The sequence below is a fragment of the Entelurus aequoreus genome, linkage group LG09 (genome assembly GCF_033978785.1).
Source record: "Entelurus aequoreus isolate RoL-2023_Sb linkage group LG09, RoL_Eaeq_v1.1, whole genome shotgun sequence".
NCBI classification, from domain to species: Eukaryota; Metazoa; Chordata; class Actinopteri; order Syngnathiformes; family Syngnathidae; genus Entelurus; species Entelurus aequoreus.
In genome coordinates, this window is record NC_084739.1 from 58,447,195 (window position 1) to 58,462,769 (window position 15,575).

The 15,575-nt window shown below is 36.7% G+C and overlaps 1 protein-coding gene across 1 annotated transcript in view; it reads right to left on the reverse strand.

Annotated features, from left to right (window-relative positions):
- piezo1 (piezo type mechanosensitive ion channel component 1 (Er blood group)) overlaps window positions 1-15,575 on the reverse strand; it is a 200,316-nt gene that overhangs the window by 43,217 nt on the left and 141,524 nt on the right. The window contains exons 27-35 of the mRNA XM_062059009.1: window positions 14,443-14,608; window positions 11,738-11,827; window positions 10,598-10,680; window positions 10,119-10,172; window positions 9,903-10,003; window positions 9,672-9,813; window positions 1,633-1,692; window positions 310-482; window positions 139-236 (exon numbers count right to left, since the gene is read on the reverse strand). Coding sequence (XP_061914993.1) covers window positions 139-236; window positions 310-482; window positions 1,633-1,692; window positions 9,672-9,813; window positions 9,903-10,003; window positions 10,119-10,172; window positions 10,598-10,680; window positions 11,738-11,827; window positions 14,443-14,608 — 967 coding nt within the window. The remainder of the gene's footprint in view (window positions 1-138; window positions 237-309; window positions 483-1,632; window positions 1,693-9,671; window positions 9,814-9,902; window positions 10,004-10,118; window positions 10,173-10,597; window positions 10,681-11,737; window positions 11,828-14,442; window positions 14,609-15,575) is intronic.

Genomic DNA, 15,575 nt, shown 5'->3' on the forward strand with positions numbered 1-15,575 from the left:
CAGAGGTAAAACATAGTTGTACCTGCAGCTATGAGCAAGACAGTGTTCATTCATACTTATTTTTATGCCATTAATTCGTGCAGGTCTAAAAAAATAAAACAATTTTTTTTTTAATGCACACATTTTTTTTGTACTAACCTGCAAAGTGTAGAGAAATCCGTATCAGTTTGACTCGAATGACAACTCTCACTTCCTTGAGATGACTGGTCGGCCAAAGAGTCCGCTGTTGTGTTAGGCTGTTAATTGAGTTTTTTAGGAATGAGATCACAATCTGTTTCAGGTGACTTATTTTAAATAAATTGTGCTTACTTGCTGTATTTTTTTTATTAGGAAGTAGCGTTCATTGCATAGAACTGCAGACGTTTCCCTATACTGTTTAGTCAGCAGGTTAAGCCATTGTGTCAGTCCATCCATCATGGCTTGAAGTATGGCCCATAAGAAACGTATGATATCTAAGATCCTCTGAACAATCTCTCCATGACCTGTGGCAAGAAGACAGAAAGAATGAAAGTTAGCGAGTTGTGGAAGTCATAGAGTATATTTCAGAAACATACAGATTGCATTCTACACAAAACATAACAATTCCTATAATAAGCTGGAAAGACAATGCAAACGGCAAAGTAAAAAAAAAAGCCCCACATTTGCATTCATGCATTAACAACATTTTTAAGGCAGTTCCAGTTTACAGTTGATGGTGTAAGTCAATTTTTGGACAAACTAAGTCCTCTTTTGCTCTTTCGGTTAATTTAGCAAGATCACATCCAACAAGGAAGATGCAGATTATTAGTAGCTAAATAATATCAGTAAGTACCAAAACTTTACTGTTCAAACAGAAGAAAAGACTAGTGGGACAAGTAAGGGAAGTGAAGGTTCGCAAACAACACTGGATGGCCACCGATTACAGCATCCTGTGCGAGGTAAACACACGACACATCGTCTGCGTTGTGAGCAAATCAATTACTTGCAGTTCAGTAAAACTTTTAAAATACTTTCCTGTATGACATTGTGAGTACTTAATTGCATTGGTGCCCAAATATTGGGGTATACAAGCTAATATTAACCCATGATTAATCATGATTAATCACAGGTTTACAGTGTGATTAATCTGATTAATCAAATTAATAATTTTACAACACCCACGATATAGAGGAATTCTGTCTATTTATATTTCTATATTCAATTTCTTCCATGCATGTGCAAAGGTGTAACTGAGCTTATAGTGGGCTTTTTGACTTTGCATATTATTTTAAAGTTTTGCTGTTATACCTATCAATGTGTAAGGAAAAGTGGCAGTTATTGTTAGGAGCTGGCAAAGGTGCACGCAAGGGGAAGGGAAGTTTACCAAACATGAAAACAGATCGGAAGAGTTATCCTAGCAAAAATCTACCTGACTTTAGGTGTCAAGTGGGCCAAAGCACAGTTTGTAGCACACTATTGCAGCTCTACTACTACAGTACATGTCAACAGATATTGCAAGCATACACAATATTGCATTTGGTGAGGGCAAGCCCACTGCCAGCTGCTGAAGGGATAACAAATGAGGTGTCCGATGAGCAGAAGCCTACAATTCAGCTTGGTGGAGAGCATATTGTCACTGTGAAGTGTGGAGGAGAACAAAAAATATGAACCTACCAGACTCCTCTGGTTCCTCGAGCTCCTTAAACTGATCGTCTTCAAACACATAGTTGTCGTCTGAGTCAAAAAACACACAAACCTGTACTCATTACTCTTGTATACAACATTAGGATACTTTTTAAAGATGTCCATGTTATTGCCTATAAAGTAGGGAAATTGAGTACTATATTGATTACTGTTGATTTTTGCAAGTTTCCCACCCACAACGATATAAACAGTCCAGAATTTTTACGGTACGTTTTTTGTAACAAAGATACACGGAATGAACAAAAGCCTTCCAACTGTACTTTGCCTTCTTCAACAATAGCACCTCGTGGGATCGCAATCTATTACAGCAAAGTGTGTTACTCCAATTTTATTGGTGCCAACTTCTTTGACAAGTTCATTAAACAACTCCTTCCTTGTGTCACGAGGAGGGTCGCAGCTCACTGCGGGGTCGTTCTCCCGGGATACAGAACGGACAACTCCGGACAAAGCGTGAAGGTAGGAGTATGATTTATTGTCATAAATCATAGCTTAAACCAAAAACAGGAAACAAGCAAAAGGAAAGCGTGCTGTTCGCACGAGAAGCTGAAGAACCAAAACTTAGCACTGGAATCATGAACTAGAAGCCAAGAAACAAGAAATCAACCTGCGTGACTTTTGCATACCGCAAACAATGAAGCCAGACCGAGTGTGGCGAGCAACGTGAATAAATAGCTCTCTGATTAGTGCTCCGCAGCAGGTGAACATGCTGAACACTTATCAGAGGCAAGTGAAACCAATTAGTACCCATGGTAACCAAAACAAACCCAGAAGTGCACAAAACAGGAACTCAGGGAGTCCAAAACTAACAGAACAAAGCAAAATCATGATCCGGACCACGGATCATGACACCTTGTAATTCTTGGTTGGTGCCTCACTTTCCTTACCCAGCAGGCACAGGACATTGATACAACATTGATTATCCATATATGTCCTTAAAAACTGACTTTGAAGAAGGATGCAAAATAGTTGTATTTGTAAATTGAGACAACGTTGATGTCCAACGTTGTATCCACGTTGTTGGTTGGGAAATGATCAAATTTCAATGGTCAAATCATTGTCACAACATTACATTGAATAAACGACAAAAAGCATGTTGATTCAACGTTGTATTTGTGTTGTAGAATAATGGTTGGGAAATGACCAAAATTCAATGGTTAATCAACGTCAGAACCCAACATTGATTAAATATGGTCAAAACCATGTTGTTTCAAAGTTATGTTTGAGTTTCTCAACGCCAGCACCTAATTAAACAAGATCTCAACGTTGTTTTAATGTCTTGTGCCAGCTGGGTAGATTCATCTTTACCCTCTGAGGTGAAATCCAGCATTGAACTCCAGAGCCTTTTTTTATGTTGTTTTGTATTTCTTTTATTTCTGAATCATTGTGACAACAGTGGTCTTGTTTATTTGGGCTGTTAAAATTTTTTATTACATAAACTTTGTAATTGTGAAAAATATAGTTAATTGTCAAACAAATGTGTTCTGTTAAACCACTAATGGTAACATAAGCTAGCCAAAGGTGTTGTTATATTTTTTGCTTTGAAAAATGTTACTGTGAGCAAGTTGCAAACAGCACCTTTAAATTCAGCGTTATTCTACACAATTTATTTTATTCTTCCTGCTAAAGCCAAAGAGATTATTAAATATCTATCTAAACCGGAGTGTGTTTTGAAAGAATGCTGTCAATGCAACACTAGGCTAATTGACGAAAATAGATGTATGACAAGAAAAATAAGGACAAAGGACATGAAAGGTACTCATCCCGTTTAAAAGCGGCACATGGTTAAGGTCTGTGGTTTGTGCTTGTTATGGAATTCAGATTATTTTTATGGGACAGTTATCTTTGTGGAGCTTAAGTGCTTACCAATAAGCTGTATAGACTAATGTTACAGTGTACTGTATATACATGTATAATACGATTTGGCTGCACAGGACATATTTCTTTTAAAAGTACAAGGATTTCAAAAACTTCATACTATCAGTGAAGCTTTAATACTTTTTAACTGGCCCTACAGGTACCACTCTTAAGTATTTTTAGCAGTTATCAGTGTTTTATTGCATGCATGGTATGTGTGATCATGCGAAAAGTCTGCTCCATTAAGCAGGTGGCTTGGATTAGCTGCAAAACTGTTTTCAGAAACTTCCACCATCAAGTCTTCTCGCACTACCCGGCATATTTCTGCTAGGGAATTAGCCTGTTTGCCATCATCAATGAGGCATGCAATTTGTTCTGTGAGGTCTTGTCATGTGGTTAATAAACATGCCAATATGAAAAGGTTGAGACAGGTTTGACTGGGAGCGAACTGTGCTCCTTCAACAAAAATATACAGTCTGCGGCTGGCACAGATTTATGTGTCTCTGGCGAATATCACAGCAAATCAGAAGAAGATTGTTGCAAGCTGTTCGCAAGGCTGAATCGGATTAGTTTAAGAGTCATTTTCTCTTTGTGGCTCTGATAAAAAATTCCCCAATCATGAAAACAATGAAAGAGCAGGAAAAAAATGGCTGGCCATTTTTCACTGACAGACGGTCTATGCTTGACCTATTTTAATGCATATTATAAAATATATATATATATATATATATATATATATATATATATATATATATATATATATATATATATATATATATATGCAAATTTAGGTTTTATTTCTGAATTATCATATGTTGTCCTACCGCCGCAAATTTTCATCACCTGCTGTTGCATCCTACACGCCACACACAACTGCACACGCACGCACGCACGCACACAGACACAAAACTGCACACAAACACACTGTGAATGAACTGTGTAAGTTGGACCTAAACCAAAAAAAATTGAAATCCTGTTTTACGTCTTTCTTGCCAGTGTTTACCCAGTCCCGATTTTGCTCTCCATAAAAAAATAATACTAGTAGTGCTGCCGCTACTGTCCGCTCGACCAGTCCCCAGTATAAGCCATGCCCGCCCTGGGCTGCAAGTTGTTTATTTTATTTATCTATTTATTTATTACATCGGAGCAGGTGAAAATAAGATGATCAGTAATTAAAACAAAGGCACGTTGACGAAGACGATAAAACAAGTAACTGACATGATAAAGTATAAATACGAGACAAAAATTTTGACAGAAACGAAATTCAATCATATTTAATTTTGTCTTGTCGATGGGTAGGACAAGTTTGGAATATATCCAATCACAGCTCTTTAATGGCGTACATCAGGGGTGTCCAAACTTTTTCCACTGAGGGCCGCACACGCTAAAATTAAAGCATGTGGGGGCCATTTTGATATTTTTCATTTTCAAACCATAACAAAATATATGCATTTTTTATTTATTTTACCTTTAGGGGTCCCGGGGACCATAAAGGGTCTCAGTCATTAAAATGTTAAAAATAAGTCAGATTATTATTTTTTTTTAAATTATTTAACGCTTACAGTAAATCTCTATATCAACTTCAAGTTGATATAAAGTAATACAAATTTAAAAAAAAGTTTTATGGCTTTTCTGTCAAAAACAACTTAGTTTTTTTTATAGTAAAACTGAAATATGCAGTATTTAGTAATTAGAGCCCTAAAAGATCAATAATGCAGGACACCATTGGTTTTAATTCTTTCATATTTTTGAGTCATCACAGTGAAAAATGCAAAAGGTGCCCAACTCATAAAGTGATACATTTTTATTAGGTTTTTCTTTTACTTTCAACACTTAAGTTACGAGATCAACTTCAGATATATCTGTCGATTTTATGCTGGAACTATTATTTTGTTTGCTTTATGCGCTTTTGTCAAAGAAAACGTTGATGTTTTTATATGGCTACTATACAATATATGCAATATTTACCACATAAAACATTTTAAAGTGAAATATTTGAAGTAATTGGAGCCCTGAAAATAATTCATTATAACGTGGATTTTTTGTCATAATTTTTTTTTTTTGAGCAATGGCAAAAAAAGAAAAATGAAGAAAGACAAAAGAAAAAAAAACAGCCTGCATGGCAGCTTTTGTGTCAACATTGCAACTTTTTCACGTTAGATTTCACCTCATTCCACTTTTTTTAATGCTCTTTTTTATTTTTACAATAGTATTTCCAGAATGTGTGGCGGGCCGGTAAACAATTAGCTGCGGGCCGCAAATGGCCCCCGGGCCGCACTTTGGACACCCCTGGCGTACATTGAATGAAGGGTGGGGGTAAGTTATAGGAGCCAATCAGATGCTTTTCCTTGTCAGATAAGGAAGTCACCTCCAAAACCAAAATGCGTGAATTTAACATGTTCCACGACGTAATATGTGTGCACCTGGGAGACATTGAACAAGACACATTTCATTTTACTGCTATAATGCCATTAGCAGGCGAGTCATCAATCGTGACATCCACACAGATGCAAGTCAAATCTGTCATTTGATGCTATCGTTGTTTTCCCGTGTCAAAAATGGATTCCTGCCGCCGCGTATACCACTTTCGGGCTTTGTCTGTCTACAACTGATTACTAACTGCATGTGAGACAAACACTTATATTTGTGATTCTCGTAAGGATATGTGTTTGAAATTATTTAAGCTTTAATTGTGTCCAAAAAATGACAGAGTTGGCCATTTTCATAGTAATAATGAGATTATAAAGGACTGTTATTGATCCCATGTTGATGTGCTTAAACCTTGTTCTTGTTTAGAAGCTACATACTATAATAACTGCTCTATGCTTATGCACATAATACATATTAATCAAGCATTTGGATGTATTCATTCAGGAGAGTTACATATATGATAAAGTACATACTGTACTGTTTACATGTTGAAGTATCATTTATACCCATAAGAGAGATACATATATGATAATAAAGTACACATAGTTCTGTTTACGTGTTGAAGTACCCTTTAAAAGCTGAAATCAACCCCAAACAACATCTTAGTGATTCGGACACGTCATCTGTACAGCTCCTAAGGTTATTCTCGTAATGTATACACAGATGAGATGTGTTAATACAAAAATATTACTGTGCACCTCTTTTTGGCAACCAAGAATACATTGATTTAACAAATACATCCAAACACTTGATTAATATGTATTATGTGCATGAACGAAGAGCAGTTAATATTGTATTTAGCTTTTAAACAAGAAAGACATCATTGGATCAACAACAGTTCATTACAATTAATACTACAGAAATGGCCAACGCTTTTTATTCTCGGACATGATAAAGGCCTAAATAATTTCAGACACATATTTTCACGATAACCATGAGTATGTGTTTGTCTTACATGAAGTAATCAGTTGTGGATGGACAAAGCCCCAGAATTGCAGCTTTACGAGGCGGGAATCAATTTTCGGCAGGGGCCTCCCTGAAAAAATGTAATGCCCTCCCCCCCTAAATGTTTTTCTGCAGCTTAACTGCCAATACTCATTTAGTAATTACCGTAAATTTATAAAAATCTATACGCTAAAAAGGCATGGGCAATTATTTTCACTATGGGGGCCATATTGGTCAGTAAAAATGCATCTGGGGGCCTGTGTGTGTGTATATATATATATATATATATATATATATATATATATATATATATATATATATATATATATATATATATATATATATATATATATATATATATATATATATATATATATATATATATATATATATATATATATATGTGTGTGTATATATATGTATTAGGGCTGTCAAACGATTAACATATTTAATTGTGATTAATTGCATTGTTCATAGTTAACTCAAAATTAATCGCGTAGTAGCAGATACACATAATTTTTCATCACTAATAAGACAGATAATTTTCAAGTTTTAACACCATGAACGGACAATTAATTTGCGTTAATGAAATGTGTTTTAATCTTTATGCTTTTTTAAACAGCTCAACACAAAAAGCCCGAGCCCAAACGCTCGACTCACTTGGGCTCGGGCTTATGATAGCAGAGTGGCGAGTTGCATGCTAAGTGGTTCAATCCAATGACGCCAGAGAGACATTAAGATGACAAAAAAAGACATCTCTGCCCAAATATATATTTTTTTGTAAATATCTTGAAAGAAAAGGAGATTTAAAATCTTTACCAAAAGAAGAACAGATAGCTGCTTACACATCCTCTTGCTTTCTGTAAAATCGAGAAAATAAATAAAATGAGTAAGCTTGAAGAATGTCTCACTATAAGTGCTGTGAAGGAGCCCAGAATTGTTTTTATTTTCATGTATGCAATATTACCAGGTTTCTCGCTCGGTAGCCCTATATTATGTTGGATCAGCTAACCGATTTGTATATGTGTAAGATTTAATAGCACAATGTATGGAAGTATTATTGTAGCAAAATTATTTGCAAATGCATATCTCAATCTGTGCGTCTGTAAACCAATATGTCTGAGTACTAAAATGTGTACTAATGTGTGTGCTGCATGAGCGTTGTCGGTCCGTATTATGATTTGTCCGTAGGTTAAAAAGAAATCTGTCAAAATCTTCACAAATGACTTTTTGCTACATTTCTGCCGTGTAAGAGTTGTGAGTCTGTGCAGCAATTCGAAGTTGTAAAAAGACTTGTCTCTGTAACTTCACCTTGTTTTTTCTTTATCCTCACCACTAGTTGGCGCCTTGTACCTACTCACACACGTGTTGGTGTTGAAGCCAAGAGCCAACAATTACAACAGACTTTCCATCACTTTTTGTAAATAAAAGTTCATGTTTTAGCAATATTTGTCAGAAGTACTTTGTACTCAAATAAGTTATCAGTAATTTAATGGCATATAGCGACCAAAACTATAGAGTTTCTTCCGTCGGGGGGCGGGGCTTTCTTAAGGATAGGGTGACTACTTTTTCTGGTTGGCTGAAATAGTGTAAATTCTTTTATAACATGTTCTGGTCAAGACCTCAATAAAAGAATGATTAGCAGGCTGAATCTTACATTATTTTAACCAAACAATTAAATAATCAATCAAAGTTTATTTATATAGCCCTTAATCACAAGTGTCTCAAAGGTCTGCACAAGCCACAACGACTAACAAAGAAGGTTCAAACATTGCCATGCAGCAACATGAAGACCATTAACGTGTACAACAGGTAATGTACAGAATATCAGAAGCATTTATTCAGGTAGAAATATCACACATTACAGCTGGGATAGGCTCCAGCCACCCGCGACTCCAAAAGAAACAAGCGGTAAAAAATCAAAGCATGATCATAACAATCCACATTTTGTGTTATTTATGCGTGAAACTGTTAACTAAACATGGACGTGTAGCTCCTTCTCTGAATGCAAGTGCTCCTAAAGCAGGAATACAAATTCTGTATTCCTACAAAATCTGACAACACACCGACACACAGTAGGCAATTTTTTTTAATTGTCTTTAAATCATGTTTGTGTTGAGCTGTTTAAAAAAGCATAAAGATTAAAACACATTTCATTAACGCAATTTAATTGTCCGTTCATGGTGTTAAAACTTGAAAATTATCTGTCTTATTAGTGATGAAAAATTATGTGTATCTGCTACAACGCGATTAATTTTGAGTTAACTATGAACAATGCAATTAATCACAATTAAATATGTTAATCGTTTGACAGCCCTAATACATATATATACACACACATGTATATATATATATATATATATATTTATATATATATATATATATATATATATATATATATATATATATATATATATATATATATATATATATATATATATATATATATATATATATATATATACACACACACACACACACAGGCCCCCAGATGCATTTTTACTGACCAATATGGCCCCCATAGTGAAAATAATTGCCCATGCCTTTTTAGCGTATAGATTTTTATAAATTTACGGTAATTACTAAATGAGTATTGGCAGTTAAGCGATAATCAATTCTGAATCGAAACCTTACCCCAAGAATCGAAATCGAAGCGTGAGTTGCTAAAATTTTCTCATCCCTTATCAAATTTGCCAGATCCTTTCTTTTTCATTGTTGTATTTTTTTTGTCATTGTCAAAGATGGAATGCACTAGAAATAAAAGCGCTAATACTATCTACCTTTTACAGAACAAGCCTCCTCTTGTGACACCTGTTGCGTGGCAATCTCATCCTCGACCATTTCAAGTCTTTGTTGTCTTTGGCCTCTCTGACGTTCTCTCAGCGCTCTTTTCAAATTGGTCACCCACGCTTGATAAGCCAACTAGAAGAGATACACATCTCCGTCAATGAAAACACATTACTTGCCAATGTACAAGACAAAAATAAATCCTGAGAACATGTTTGTCCAACCTGATAAGCAGTCTGTTTCTGAGGCTTCTGCTCTTCAGTCAATTGTTCCTGTTCACCTTCGCTATCGGATTCAAACAGGTAGTACTCTCCTGAGTGCAGGACTGTGGGTGAAGCACATACAATACAATTCTATCTTCTTTGCCATCTAAAAGTTGAAATACAGTCAAGACTACATATGTTGTTTCTTATAGTAGCAACTGTGTGTGTTTGTTATACCTGTCGCATGGTTCAAACATGACTGAGAACAACCCTTTCTCTCTGTCTTAGTTTCTAGGAGGGACACACACACGCACGCACGCACGCACGCACGCACGCACGCACGCACGCACGCACGCACGCACGCACGCACGCACGCACACACACACACACACACACACACACACACACACACACACACACACACACACACACACACACACACACACACACACACACACACACACACACACACACACACACACACACACACACACACACACACACACACACACACACACACACACACACACACACACACACACACACACGTTATAAGATACTTCACAGTGTTCATGCTGTATATTTAATGTCATTGAGGGTGGAGTTTATCTGCCTGATGAGGCATGTAGATAGCAGGAGACCAAGCTTGAGGACGACACACAAACTCTGTCCATCAACAGTTTTTATTTTTCAATTGGGGTGCATTAGTTTCTTACCAGGACTTTCATTCTGGGTGTTGTCATCAATAATTTTGTGTCCATTTCTGTACCTCTGTTGTTTGGAGAGGATTCTGTGCATTCTGTAAGATAAAGCAAGAAGAGAAATTAATATGTAACCATACTGCATTGATACAATGTTGATTATACATACATATCCTTTAAAAGTGACTTTGGAGCAACCTTGCAAAATAGTTGTATTTGTAAGTTGAGACAATGTTGGTGTCTAACGTTGGATCCATGTTGTTGGTTGGGAAATGACCAAATTTCAATGGTCAAATTAACGTCACAACCTGACATCGAATAAACATTGTCAAAAAGCATGTTGTTTTAACGTTGTATTTGTCCTCTAAAATATTGGTTGGTAAATGACCAACATTCAATGGTAAAATTAACATCAGAACCCAACAAACATTTTGTTCCAACGTTAGGTTTGAGATGCTCAATGTCAGGACCTGATTCAACAAGTTTTCAATGCTGTTTTAATGTCTTGTGCCTGTTGGGTAGGCTTCAAGAGAAGTCAAATAAAATGCATACATCTACTGGATGTTTTTTTTACTCTTACTGTTGATAACAGTAACTTAACAGTTCAGGACACTATTTTGATGTAACTCTTATGAGTATTAATAATATTCAAGGAGATTTAGCTCATGAAACACCTGAGATGGCACAAAATGTTGTATCCGAGGTCTCAGATTTAGCCCAATATGATCTACAGGAATGGGATAATGTACATAATAATTTAAATAGAATAGGATATAAATAGAGTAAGTTTTAAATAGCACATGTTAATAGGAATAAATAATCGATAACATAGAAAAAATAAATAACAGAATAAATTGTGCTCTGTAGTGCAAATAGAATGTAAAAACAATGACAGCAAATCAAATCAAATAAAAGCCCATTTCAGCATAGTTGGGGCACATGTGCTGTGTTTACAGTATTTGTATGCACTTGTGTGATATGATTGACCAACAAAGCTTTTTTTGTTGATATATTTTTGTTTTTCCTCCCACAATTATTACAGGGTAGAGCTGTGGTCCAGCAAATTATTCTAAAAACATAAAACCCAACATTTTTTACCCTCTCTATCAAGAATTCTCAACATATTTTGCTCAACACTGATGTTTGAAAACTTACGATCTCTTGAGCTGGGATAGGGATTTTTTCTCAGCCTTTTGGTATAATTTCATGTTTTTCATTATGGTGGCATTGAAGAGCTCAAATCCCCTGCAAAAGATTGTGTAATTACACATGAGAGTAGGGGATAGGAGGTAGAGGGGTGAACGGGGGACGGGGGAGATTAGCTTGCATTTAATTTAAAAATGACAAATAGACATTATGCTAAATTACATAATATCCATAGAATCCCTTTATCATTTCAGTTATTAGTTTGAAAAGATCAAGAGTAGGCAGTACGATAACAACTTCACATACAGATAACACATAGACAGTAGTGAACAATGACCCTTTGTAAAGAAAAGGAGTCTTATCTGACACCCCATGTTAGGGTTTAGTTTTTTTCTTTAGCGAACCAATAAATACATCGGGGGAAATTGTTCGCATTTTTCACCAATGGGCTGCAACCATATTGTAAGTAGAGCACCCGATTGCAAAAATAAGAAACAGGAGGAAGACACAAAAATTGAGAATTTAGCAATTTATTACCTAATAATTTTTTTGCAAATCTGGCTTTCATGTCATTTTTTGTATTAACAGCAAATGCAGTTTGCAAGATTGTTCAGCAACTCAAGCAAGGTCTCTTGCGACGTGCCATTCCTGCCCAAGTTAGACGACAGGGTTCCAACTCTTTCCCAATAATTAAAAATGATGATCACGTCACACACCAATTCATTCCTGATACGACTTGACTACTATAACTCTTCTGTCACGTGGGGCTCCACAGCGGTCAAAAGCAGAGAATGTTAATGTTACCCATAATACAAGGTAAAAACAAACTACATGTGCATAACTTTTAACACTTTTGCATTTAGGTGAGTAAAATATTACATTTTCCAGAATATTTGACCAATTTTCTCATTTTTCATACGTTTTCCACGACTGGAAAATTGGTTAATCATTTACTGGATTTTCCAGGACGCGTGGGAACCCTGAATGCACTGAAGAATGCGTTAAAGAATATCTCGAGAATTATACGAGAAAAAAAGTCAAAAAGTAGACCTCCAAAAATATTGACATGCGCAATCATCCGACGAGGTCATGAAGACACAGGACGTTCCTTGACCCAAAATGTGGCCTTTACTGATGCTGATTGCTATCCAAAAAACCTTAACCCAAGAGCTTAAAGATGGAACTTTAGAATTGAGTGATGGTTATGTGGCAATGTGGCAGTGCCTTGTTGAAATAGCCAGCCTGCTTTTAAAAAGGAGTGTTAATATTGGTTTTGGTGACACAGAGTTAACGACACCTTGTTAAAGCTGCACTGCTCGGGCTGTTTCTCTCCACAACTAATAGACTTAGACATAGACTTAGACAAACTTTAATGATCCACAAGGTAAATTGTTCTAGGGCTGTGAATATTTGGGCTCCACACAATTCGATTCGATTCATGAGGGTAACAATTCGATTCAGAATTGATTCTCGATTCAAACCAATTCTCGATTCAAAATAAAACATTTTTTAATAACATTGGATTCATAATGAACTACATTCCTCCACAAAATAGACAAACAGCTCCGATAAATTTCTTACGTTACTTAAAAGAAAACTAGTTTTGTTTAACAAAATGATACGCATACATTTAGTGAAGTAAAATGCAAATAATAATAATATAATGGATTAGATTTATATAGCGCTTTCCTAGACACTCAAAGCACTTCACAGAGAAGTGAGAACCCATAATTTATTCACACCTGGTGGTGGTAAGCTACATTTGTAGCCACAGCTGCCCTGGGGTAGACTGACGGAAGCGTGGCTGCCAGTTAGCGCCTACGGCCCCTCCGACCACCACCCATCATTCACCAGTGTGAGCGGCACTGGGGGCAAGGGTGAAGTGTCCTGCTCAAGGACACAACGGCAGTGATTTGGATGGCAAGAGGCGGGGAGCGAACCTGCAACCCTCAAGTTTCTGGCGCGGCTGCTCTACCCACCACGCAAAGCTTCCCCAATAAGGTAAGAAGAGAAAGTAAATCTATACTTCAGATATGATCATCTACATCAACAATATGATTTGCCTGTGTGGCTGGATTGGACAGATTAAATTAAATTAATTAATAATTTAAATAGTTTTTTTTCCAATACTTGGTGGACTGGGAGGAGAACGGCCCGGTGTGGCGTGCGGCAGGCTCAAGACAGCAGGGCACACTTAAACCCAATTAGTGGTCACACTATTAAACCATGCTGGCGCAGCATGTCACCGCTGGAGCTTTGTTTTTCTATGTCGTTTCCATACTCGCAGTTTCGTCTGTATACCAGCTACTCTCCGGTGATCCAGGTCCGCCCAGTTACTCCTAGCTTTGCCTAGCGCCGTAGTTTTTGTTTTTTAGTTTGTTTTTCTATTTTCCTGGTGTGCTAGTTTTTGCCACCATCGGCTCTTATTGTCGGATTTTTGAGTGCCCTCGCAATAAAGAGGAAGAGGTTTTGCTTGCAAACTTTCCGCCTCTGCATTTTTTGGGATCCACACCACCCGCCGGCAACAGCTCCCGTTTCTTCTTTTTGCACTGTGATGGTCTATTTACAATGTGGTTATATTCCACTGACACAAAATGTAAATATTTAAAACCATGCACATGAAAACAATAATGTAAATTTAAAAAATATGCATTCAGGAAAGAAATGTCACAACTGTGTTACAATAACTGACCTTGAGATATATTGTGTCTTACCTCGATGCCTGTTTACCAAAAGCCTGCAATTCTTCAACTACATGAATGAAATAGAAACTGAGGAAGACCCTTCTTTGCAGCAACAGGAAAACAAAGCAAATACTGTCCCAGATGATCCCAGCTTCTTCTATAGGGAGGCTGCAGTTCTTATCACTTATTATGTTTGCTGTGAAGAAATAAAACAAAATATATTAACACACAAACACAAAAATATCCAAAATCCACGAAGATGTCATTTTTTTGAGTAAATTTTAATTGAATTTAGGAATGTCCTGATGTAACTTTTTCCACTTCCGATGCCATACTAATATTGGAGCCTTTACGATACGATATCAACGCAAATCATCCATTTTCTACCACTTGTCCCTTTTGGAATCGCGGGGGTGCTGGTGCCCATCCCAGCTGCACTTGGGCGGAAAGCAGGGTACACCCTGGACAAGTCGCCACCTCATCATTCATAATTTCCTTATTTTGTAGCGTGGAATGTTAGAAAAAGCTTGATCAAGTGAAATTTGAAAGTATATTTAAGCAGAGTAACCGGATAACAACAAGGTTGTCAGGCTCTGGTGGGTGTTGGTTTGCGACGTGACCTCAAAAAGACAGCAGACGGTGTGCAGGTAAAAGTATATTCAATGACAAAACAAAAACTATGGTGCAGCTAAGAAGGGAACCAGAAACATAGGGAAAGCTATGCAGGAGCAAAGTTAAACAGACACTAGCACACTAAACAGAATACAAAGTAATCTACAATGATCCAGCAGCCAGCAAGCAGCAACAGCTGAAACCAAATTGACCTGATTAGACAAACGAAAACATGTGCTCTGGCAACCAAAGTAAAGATGCTGCAAGGCAAGTATAACTAAAGTGGAACCAACAAGTAAGAGCGCAAGACAGGAACCAAACACCAACCATAGAACAACAAGAACACATAACCAGACTGTCAGTAGCAATCCTGACAAAGTTATGAAAAAACACTAACCTATTTATTAGCTGTAATGGATTTATACTGTCGTTAAGCTGAAGTGGAGTGGTAATTGTTGTTTTGGCAATGCCTATTGGCTCAATCATTTATTTAAATTAAGCTCATGACTCAGTAAATTGAATGATGCAGACATTTTTTTTCTGGATACATT